Here is a 10,659-nt window from a genome sequence, read left to right on the forward strand (position 1 = left end):
CTCAGCTCAGAATGGAGCTCAATGAAGAATACTATAATGAAGAGATCTTCTGGAAGCAGAAGAGCAGATTGGATTGGCTAAAGGTTGGAGATAGGAACACAAGATTCTTTCATGCCACCACGAAGAACCAAAGGGCTCAGAATCATATTCACAACCTTATTGACGAGGAAGGAAAGGAGTGGTTTGAAGAAAACGATCTTGGGAGGGTAGTTGAGGTTTATTTCAGGTCGTTATTTGCATCAGAAGATGTTGGAATTCAGTTACAAGTCTGGGAAGAAATACCCCCATCGGTATCTCAGGAGCAGAATGAGAAAATGTTGGAAGAAGTCACAATGGAGGAAGTAAAGCGGGCTGTGTTTGAAACGAACCCTCAGAAATGCCCAGGGCCTGACGGGATGAGTGCTTTCTTCTACCAACACTTTTGGGAATCGGTGGGAGGTGACATTACTGAGATGGTACGAAGGTTTTTTCGAGACGGAGTCCTAGAAGATGGAATTAACAGCACCAATATCTGTTTGATTCCAAAGAAGTTGAATGCAAATAAACTAGTGGACTTCAGGCCTATTAGCCTTTGCAGTTTGGCATTCAAGATTATAACCAAAATTCTTGCGAAATGGCTCAAAAGAATACTTCCTTCTATCATATCAGAAACGCAGGCAGCCTTCATTGAGGACCGGATCATTCATGACAATATAATGATCGCACACGAGCTGTTACATGCGTTTAACTCAAACAACAAGTGCTCCGAGGAATTTATTACAGTGAAGACTGATATATCCAAGGCGTATGATCGTGTGGAGTGGTCCTTCCTGAAGCAGGCAATGAGGACGTTAGGTTTTTCTGAGCACTGAAGTAAGCTGATCATGGCATGTGTAACATCTGTGAGCTATCAAGTCCTGATCAGCGGGAAACCATATGGAGACATTACGCCAACTAGAGGGCTGCGTCAGGGAGATCCAATCTCGCCGTATCTTTTTGTTATTTGCACAGAGATGCTGGTACAAATGATGGCAAAGGCAGAGGAAAAGGGCCAGCTAACGGGGTTGAAGGTAGCAAGAGAAGCTCCGCACATATCTCACCTACTATATGCTGATGATAGCTTCTTTTACTGCAAAGGAACTCCGGAGGAGTTGAACAACCTGAACCAGATTCTGAGTAATTATAGCATGGCCTCGGGGCAAAGGATAAATTACCAGAAATCAAGCATATACTTTGGCAAGAACATTACTCAGGAGAGAAGAGATCAGATTAAAGCGGCGCTGGGTATTGAGCAGGAAGGAGGAGAAGGTATCTACTTGGGTTTACCAGAGTCTTTTGGGGGCTCTAAAGTCTCCATTCTCAGTTATCTGAAAGAGCGCATGAGTGAACGAGTTCAGGGGTGGCAAACGAGATTTTTATCTCCAGCTGGAAAAGAGGTAATGCTGAAGGCAGTAGCGATGGCCCTTCCCACCTATACAATGTCGTGTTTCCTCCTTCCCAAGACTATATGCAAGAAGATAGTCTCGATCATGTCTGAGTTTTAAAGGAGTAATAAGAAAGAGGCTAAAGGTATTCATTGGAGGAGCTGGGACTAATTGAGTAAACCTAAAGCTAAGGGTGACTTGGGATTCAGGGACTTAGAATCTTTCAACCTGGCACTACTCGGGAAGCAACTTTGGAGAATGTTGCAGAACAGAGACTCTCTTCTTGCTAAAGTGTTCAAGAGTCGGTATTTTTCAAAGACAGAGCCTCTCAGTGCAGGACTTGGATCACGTCCCTTGTATGCATGGAGGAGCATTCACGCGGCGCAACAACTGATAAAACAGGGGGCAAGGGTGCTGATAGGTAATGGAAAGCTCACTAAAGTCTTCCCAGATCAGTGGATTGCACAGAAACCTGCAAGAAGAGCGCATGTTTTAAGATGGAACAGTGAAGGTCAGAACCTATGCCCGCCCCCAAACTTGAGAGTAAGTGATCTCCTATGTAATGATGGAAGAGACTGGAACAGAGAGCTTCTTGCAAGGCTCTTCCCAGTAGAGGAATGTAACAGTATCATGAAGATAAGAACATGTAGGAGAAGCAGTAAGGACGCTTACATTTGGGACTATACCAATGTTAGAAATTGAAGAACATAGTGAAGAACAAGAGAGAGAGAGAAATGTTTAAGAAAGTAAAGAGAGAGATAGAGTAAAGAAAGAGAATCTTATTTGCTTGATTAATTTGCTTATGGGAACATCCCATATATATATAGGGGTTACAAGTATGACAAATGGTAGATGAGATATGATAAACTAATAATCCATTGTCTTGAGACCTTAACCCACCATGCATGCTTGTCCCTTGTAGTGGCATCTCCATTGTCTTGAGACCTTAACCCATCATGCATGCTTGTCCCTTGTAGTGGCATCTCCATTGTCTTGAGACCTTAACCAACCATGCATACTTGTCCCTTGTAGTGGTATCTCCATTGTCTTGAGACCTTAACCAACCATCTTGTTTCTTATTGCTTCATCTTCACACTCCCCCTCAAGCTAGACCATAGGGACTGGTCAAGCTTGGAAACCATGAAGCATTCCCTCATTAAAACCTTTAGCTTGGAAAAACCTCATGGGATAAAAACCAAGCCAAGGAAAAAGAGTAGAACACTTCATGGCTAAGAGGATTGATGTGATGAAAAATCTACGAGTCCTAACTTGGAATGTATGAACTCGCAAACCTTGGTGCTTGCAGCCTTGGTAAAGATGTCAGCTAGTTGATCCTCACTTCTTGTGTAGAAGGATAAGATGATCCTTTGTTCCACTGCTTGCCTAACTTTATGACAATCCACCTCAATGTGTTTAGTCCTCTCATGGAACACGCTGTTGGAAGCTATGTGTATTGCTGCTTGATTATCACAATGCATGGTGATTGGAGTTGATGTCTCTATACCCAAGTCTCGAAGTAGGTTTCTGATCCAAATCAACTCACTAGTGAGCTTCCTCATTGCCCTATATTCAGCTTCAGCACTTGAGCATGACACTATCTTTTGTTTCTTGCTCTTCCAAGTGACAAGATTGCCTCCAATAAATGTACAATAGCCGGTAGTGGATCTCCTATCCACTCAGTCTCCTGCCCAATCAGCATCACAATACCCAACTATCTCTGTATTTTTGTTGCATCCCATCCACACTCCTTGTCCTGGCGCCTCTCTTAGGTATCTTAGGATCCTTTCAACCATGTTCCAATGGTGTATCTTGGGAGCTTGCATATTCTGGCTTACTTGGTTAACTGCAAAGCATACATCAGGCCTGGTGATGGTGAGGTATATCAGCTTTCCTACAATTCTTCTATAGTGCTTAACGTCAGTATAGGGCTTGTCTTCAATCTCCCCCTCACGCAGCACCTTATACCCATCTTCTAGTGGAGTCTTGGCTACTCTCGCTCCAAGCTTTCCTGCCTCATTCAAAAGATCAAGTGTGTACTTCCTTTGAGATAAGAAAAGCCCCTCTTTAGAGCGGTATATTTCTATCCCTAGAAAGTACTTTAGCTCACCTTAAATCTTTAATATCAAAAGTAGACTTAAGAAAGACATTGGTTGAGATAATACCTTCCTTGTCACTTCCTGTGATGATAATATCATCTACATAAATAAGAATCACCACAATTCCTTGCTTGCTTGTGAGTGTGAAGAGTGTATGATCAGGTTCTGACTTTACAAACCCTCTTCCATTGAGAGTTGTGCTCAGTTTGTGGTACCAAGCCCTTGGTGACTGTTTTAACCCATAGATTGCTTTCTTCAACCTTAGGACATTCTCTGGCTTGACCATGTCTTCCATACCCGGAGGTGGCCTCATGTAAACCTCATCCTCCAGCTTTCCTTGAAGAAAAGCATTCTTGACATCCATCTGCCATAAATCCCATTCCAAGTTCACTGCCAATGAGAGTAGAATCCTTATGGTGTGGAGTTTAGCTACTGGTGCAAATGTATCCAGATAGTCTTCTCCATAGACTTGGGTGTATCCTCTTGTAACTAGCATTATTTTCTTTCTTTCTGGTTTCCCATTGGCAAGGTACTTGATGGTGAAGAGTAGACGGCTTGTAACAGCTTTCTTTCCTTTGGGGAGCTCAGTTTCATACCAAGTATCATTTTTGATCATGGCATTAACTTCATCCCCAACTGACGCTTTCCACTCTTCATGCATCATGGCTTCTTCATAAGTCTTTGGTACATACTCTTGATCTAAGTTGCTGATGAAGACTACATGCTCTTCAGATAGTCTCGCAAAAGAACATGTTGCTTGGATAGGATGAGCTACTGCATTGTTGTTGAAGTATACTTTGGTGTCCATCCACTGAGATGGTTTCTTCACCCTTGTACTCCTCCTTAATGGTTGAACTTCTTGTTGCATTCCATCTTGATCATTAACAACTTCTTCTTGGATAGCTCCTTCTTGGATAGTTTCCTCGTGGATAGCTTCGTCATGGATATCTTCTTCAGGGATAGCTTCCTCATGGATAACTTGCAAATTAGGTTGATTTCCCCCCTCATGATCAGGATGGACTGCTTCTTCAATTGATGTAGCTTCATCCACAACTGGAGGTATATGTGAAGTGCTCAGTACGCCACTTGTTTGAGGCTGGCTGATGCCTAGGTTTTCGAGAATGATTCTCAAGTTGTTTGCCCTATCTGAAGATCCTTGTGAGAGATTCTGAAGGCTTTCCCAACTCTTCTCATCATAGTATCCCTTTGATTCCACAAACTTAACATCCCTTGAGACCATAACTCTTCTTGATTCAGGTATGTAGCACTTGTACCCCTTCTGCGCATGAGTATATCCTATGAACATGCCTTTGACACTCTTAGCTTCAAGCTTGTTTCTCTGTTCCCCTGGTATCAAGACATAGCACACACACCCAAAAACACGCAAGTGATCAATTGGAGGTTTTATTTTGTTTAATACCTGAAAGAGAGAGATATCTTGGAGGACTTTGATGGGGATCCTGTTGATCAAATAACATGCTGAGACCACAGCATCCTCCCCAGAACCTCTTTGGAACATTGGTATGGAACATCATGCTTCTTGCAACCTCCATTAGATGGCGATTCTTCCTTTCAGCAACTCCATTTTGTTGTGGTGTGTATGGGCAACTTGTTTGATGGATTATGCCATGTTTTGCTAAGTGATGTTTGAAAGCAGTGCTTGTGTATTCTCCGCCATTATCAGACCTAAAAATTTTGATCTTGGAATTGAAATGGTTAGATACATAGTTTTGGAAGTTAATAAAAGCTTCTAAAACTCTATCTTTAGTTTGAATCAAAGTGAGCCATGTATATTTTTATTTTTCATCTATGAATGTAACAAAATATTTATGGTTCTCCCTAGACATACAAGGTGCTGTCCAAACATCAGAATGAACAAGATCAAAGCAATTTTCATAAATAGTCTTAGAATTAGGGAAAACAGATCTCTGATGTTTACCAAGAATACAAGCCTCACAACTTCCACTCTTTAAAGATAGATTACGTAACATCAGTCCTAAGGCACGATAATGAGGATGACCTAATCTAGCATGCCATAAAACATCACTAGCTAACACAGAAGCAGAATTGAAAGCACAAGATAAATCTGAAAGCTTGGTGTTTTCAAGCAAGTAAAGCTCTCCCTTGATCACACCCTTTCCCAGCATCTTCCTGGTCTTAATATCCTGAAAGCACACATCATTAGGACTGAAAATAACATTGCAATTTAGATCATTGGTTGCTCTCTTAACAGATAATAAGTTGGATGTGAAAGTAGGCATATAAAAGGCTTGAGACTCCTTATCAAACAGTTTCAAGTTTCCTACTCCTTCAATTGGAATTCTATCACCATTAGAAATCACTACACTCCCTAGTGCAGGTTTAACATCACTAATCAGTCTAGCATCCCTAATCATATGATGAGAAGCTCCCGAATCAATGATCAAAGGTCTAGTAGTATGTGAAGCACTGTGAATAGAATTTAAAGCATTGACACTGATGTTACAAAAGTTTGCATTGATAGCCTTGATAAGGGCTTTAATGTCTGACTTGCGGATGAAGGCATCATCAGGGGATCGCTGAGACATGGCATGGGATGTGGATCCACCAGTGTGGGTGGTTGAGATCATAGCTCTTCCATCTTCTCCTATTCGCAGGGAGCCTGGTATTGTGGTTTCATGAGCTCTTGCTTCATGTGCTTTGGCCTGGTTGTATCTGTTGGTTGAAGCAGGTCTGAGGTGAGGATGGAGGATCCAACAATTGGTTTTGGAGTGGCCTAGATTCTTGCAGTGCTCACAAGTCATAGACTTGTCTCCTCCTCTTCTTGGTTTGAAGTGTGCTTTGTTGACTGAAGCACTCTCCATCTTCTCAGCTTTGTTACCATGTTAGAAATTGAAGAACATAGTGAAGAACAAGAGAGAGAGAGATGTTTAAGAAAGTAAAGAGAGAGATAGAGTAAAGAAAGATAATCTTATTTGCTTGATTAATTTGCTTATGGGAACATCCCATATATATAGGGGTTACAAGTATGGTAAATGGTAGATGAGATATGATAAACTAATAATCCATTGTCTTGAGACCTTAACCCACCATGCATGCTTGTCCCTTGTAGTGGCATCTCCATTGTCTTGAGACCTTAACCCACCATGCATGCTTGTCCCTTGTAGTGGCATCTCCATTGTCTTGAGACCTTAACCAACCATGCATACTTGTCCCTTGTAGTGGTATCTCCATTGTCTTGAGACCTTAACCAACCATCTTGTTTCTTATTGCTTCATCTTCACAACCAAGACAGGTCAATATACTGTGAAGTCCGGTTATTGGGTTCTTACTAACACCCTGAACAAGGAAAAGGCGACAGAGGAGGATCAACCGAGCTTGGACGCCCTATATCAGCTAGCGTGGAACACTGAAGCGAGTCCTAAAATACATCACTTCCTATGGAGATGCATCAGCAACGTATTACCGGTGGCAGGGAATATGGCTCGAAAACACATCTCCAAAGAAGCTGGCTGCTATAAATGCAGGTATGACACCGAAACGATCAATCACGTGTTGTTCCAGTGCCCTCTGGCCCGTCTGGTGTGGGCTCTCTCTCCCATTCCAACTCCTCCTGATGGCGTAATGGTACAATCCTTATACTCCAATATATATCATGTGTTGAATGTTCAGAAAGAGTATCCTATAGAAGATATACAAGCCGAGATTGCTCCTTGGTTGATGTGGAGATTATGGAAAAATAGAAATGAACTTGTGTTCAATGGAAAGGAGTATGAGGCAGAGTGCATTATAAGGAAAGCAAGAGAGGATGCTGAGGAATGGAAGGGGAGGAAAGTGGCTGAAGAAACTGCGGTGAAGAGACTTGAGGTACAACAACCCACAATTACTAACCAAGCGAATCCATGGAGACCTCCACCCTCGAACTGGGTGAAATGTAATAGCGATGGTGCATGGCACAATGAGAGAGACACCAGTGGCTTGGGTTGGATCTGCAGGAATGAGACAAGTGAGGTATTGTGGGTAGGAGCTCGAGCTGTAATAAAGTCGGGATCAGCGATACTAGCAGAAGCAGAGGCTTTAAAATGGGGTGCTGAAACTTTGGCAAATTTTGGATACAAGAATATCATTTTCGAAACTGACTCGTTACAGTTGGTCAAGATGATCAATGGAACGGAGGAGGTGTGGCCAATTTTGCATCCCACAATTGAGCTGATCCGACATCACTTGTTACAGATTGGAAACTTTGAAGTGAGGTTCTATCCAAGAGTGGGTAATAAGGCAGCAGACATAATACCAAAGGAGTCGATCACTTTTGTGTCTAGTATTCCTATGTTGTATTCTGTTGTGCCAATGTGGCTGAAGTATCAAGTTTGGTCTGATAAATCAGTGTACTAGAACAATAGTCGGTAAATGAAACTATTTGATGAGAAAAAAAATAAATAAAACACAATACTAATCGAAATAAAATTCTAAGAAGGTTAAAAGTGAGTCCGACCGAACCTAGTTACAAAATCTATTTAAAATAGATGTGTCAGAGGTGTTAAAAAGTTAAGTTCAAACGAACGGCTGAGATCTGTCTGAATTCTCAAAAGGAAACTCCTTTGTCTTTACATATCGATCTAGATCAAGCATCAATACGAGTCGAGTTAAGGGTTTCGTCGGGAGCGCCTCCAGTGATGAAACGCAAGGAACATGAGAAGGGCAGCTTGGCGCCGATCCCTCTGAAGATGAAGATGAAGATGGTGACCCATCACCAAAAAGAAGTCTTTTGCGAGGAGTCAAAGGACAATGGCGTTGGAAGCGGCGACAAGAGCCCAGGTAAGCTGCTAAATGTCCTCCTCCCTTACGATATGGAGGTGGAGACACTGAGTAGATTGCCTGGAAAGTCGCTTATGAAGTTCCTATGCGTGTCCAAGAATTGGTATTCCCTTATCCGAAGCCAAAGATTCGTCGCTTCTTACTACGCTGCGAAGCCATCCCGTTTTATAGCCGCTTTCACCAACAGTGTATTTGGTAAACCCGAGCGTCTCTTCATCATGTCGGGAGAGGAGGAGGAGGGAACTTCTTCTTTGGTTGCCAATCTAGACATGACAATACCCTCAGTGACCTTGCCTCACGGCAGCGCCAAGTTTTCTTCCGTCCATGGCTTTCTCGCTTGTTTTGAGTTGTCAAAGTTCATTATATGTAACCCTAGCACGGGGCAAGTCATTACCTTTCACTGCAAGGCTCCGGGCACATCCTTGGGATACGATCCTGTAGATGATCAATTCAAAGCATTGACCCAGGTGACATCTATCTATGTTCATAACCCTAGTTCCATGGTGCACGAGGTTATAACACTTGGACGAGGAGGAGTAGTATCTCGTACCCAAGTTACCTCCCCGCCTCATCACCCTCTAACTATGGGACGATGCATCAATGGTTTCATTTATTATGCTGCTTGGGCTCCAGTTTATGGAGCAACTCCTGTGTTTGTGTGTTTTGATGTTAGACATGAGAGGATACTAAGTTTTATCACAACGCCTAAGGATGTCCTGCTTCGGGGGGCTTTTACCCTATTGATAGAATACAAAGGGAAGCTAGCTGTCGTTGTACCAGACTGTTTTAGATTTGGTCTTTCTTTCAACCGTTTTTTTCTTTGGATACTGGAGGATGCGACGAAACATGAGTGGTCCAAACAAACATTTGAGCTTCCCTTGTCTCTTCCCTTCTCTCCTGCGGCGGGTGAGCGTATGATTTCCCAAGGAACCAACAAGGCTGGTGACATCGTTTTCTCCCCAACAACTCTGACAGGCCGTGCCCAGCCCTTCTATGTTTTCTACTTCAACCCAGACACGAAAAACATTAGAAGAGTCAGGATCCACGGAGTCGCTGATACTGAAGAGTTCTGGAGCCGTTATGGACTCACTGACGTTTGTCGCGCCTCTTTCTCACCCCAACACGCTGATAGTATTGCTTCTTTATAAATGTGTGTGTTTTTAAGAGCTTTTGATAAACAAAACTAAACTCTGGGGATTTTTATCAAATATTTATGCACCAAACTTGTTTTTGTTCCCTTTAGTTACTTGCATTTGTTTCTTTTTCCTTCTTTATTTTTTGTTTATTCTAGTTTCACAACTCGTTACTTATATTTGTATATATTGTCTAATAATATGCACTAGATTTCTTTCAACTTGTCTTGCTACCTGTGTTCTCTGTTTTGAGTCAATGATGTTTCCTTGCGACAGCCATATCCCTTAAAATCTCAGCCTGGTTGTGTATGAATGTAGCCAACTGTTGTACTCAGCTGTTTCTGTTTATGCTAACTGTTGCCTGCACCATCTTTTTTTCATTGTGACCGAACAACCAGAGCCTGCAGCAGCTGTATCAGTTGTGAGAATCATCTCGTTCCTTTCTACCATATTATGCAAAAGGTGCACAGCTTTCTTCTCTTGTTAATCAGTTTCCTTGATTTTGAAATGCTTTTTCTAAGAGGATTGCTTGTTTTGTTGGTGGGTGTGGGGTGGCATGAGCAAACTTGAAGCCAAGTGCATTGTTTTGGCTTTGTGTGCATTGAAAGATCTTACCTCCTTATGTTACAGTCCAAGATACATTTACTCTTGTGTTTAGGCTTGTGTGCTTTGAAGGTGATGATGATAATAAAACAAGTTTATGTTAAACGAATACCAGATGGCACAAGATTATCATTATTTTTTTTTTTTATGAGTAGAATATTATGGGTAGACTAGTATTATGATCCCACTATGCAGGAGCACATTATATTCATGAAATGTTATACAAAAAAAAAAATGGTTATTATATCAAATCATACTAGAATTTGATCCGCGGACGTATTTTTGTTTCTATTTGTTTTTTCATGTCAATAATACTTGGACTGGACAAAATATCGAATCTAAAAGAACCGATTCCGATCCGAAAAATTAGTACCAAACCCGAACTGAAATTGATTAAATATCTCAATTATTCAAAATGTTAGTTTTTGGAGAACCGAATCCGATTCGAACCGAAGTATTTCGGGTACCCGAATGTATCCGAAATAGATTTATATACTTATATATTAGTTATTTTCTTAGATTTAATGTATATAAAAACATCTAGAATATATATGATATTTTTAAGCTAGTTTAAATACTTGAAAATATATATAAATAGTCAATAGTAAATATCTAAAATAGTAAAAG

At 41.4% G+C, this 10,659-nt stretch overlaps 2 protein-coding genes across 2 annotated transcripts; both read left to right on the plus strand.

Moving 5' to 3' along the window:
* Positions 1-6,958: 6,958 nt before the first annotated feature.
* On the plus strand, positions 6,959-7,873 carry LOC125579815. The gene has a single exon (XM_048743673.1). The coding sequence runs from the start codon at positions 6,959-6,961 to the stop codon at positions 7,871-7,873; it is 915 nt and encodes a 304-aa protein (XP_048599630.1).
* Positions 7,874-8,050: 177 nt separating this feature from the next.
* LOC125580127 (F-box protein At1g30790-like) lies at positions 8,051-9,650 on the plus strand. Its single transcript, XM_048744130.1, has one exon. It carries the CDS (start codon positions 8,155-8,157, stop codon positions 9,442-9,444), a length of 1,290 nt encoding a protein of 429 aa, XP_048600087.1. The 5' UTR covers positions 8,051-8,154; the 3' UTR covers positions 9,445-9,650.
* Positions 9,651-10,659: the final 1,009 nt, after the last annotated feature.

Source organism: Brassica napus, chromosome C1 (genome assembly GCF_020379485.1).
Source record: "Brassica napus cultivar Da-Ae chromosome C1, Da-Ae, whole genome shotgun sequence".
NCBI classification, from domain to species: domain Eukaryota; kingdom Viridiplantae; phylum Streptophyta; class Magnoliopsida; order Brassicales; family Brassicaceae; genus Brassica; species Brassica napus.

What these genes read in the sequence shown, in the direction of transcription:
- LOC125580127 (XM_048744130.1), top strand. Translation starts at nt 8,155, where the DNA reads ATGAAACGCAAGGAACATGAGAAGGGCAGCTTGGCGCCGATCCCTCTG.
- LOC125579815 (XM_048743673.1), top strand. Translation starts at nt 6,959, where the DNA reads ATGGCTCGAAAACACATCTCCAAAGAAGCTGGCTGCTATAAATGCAGG.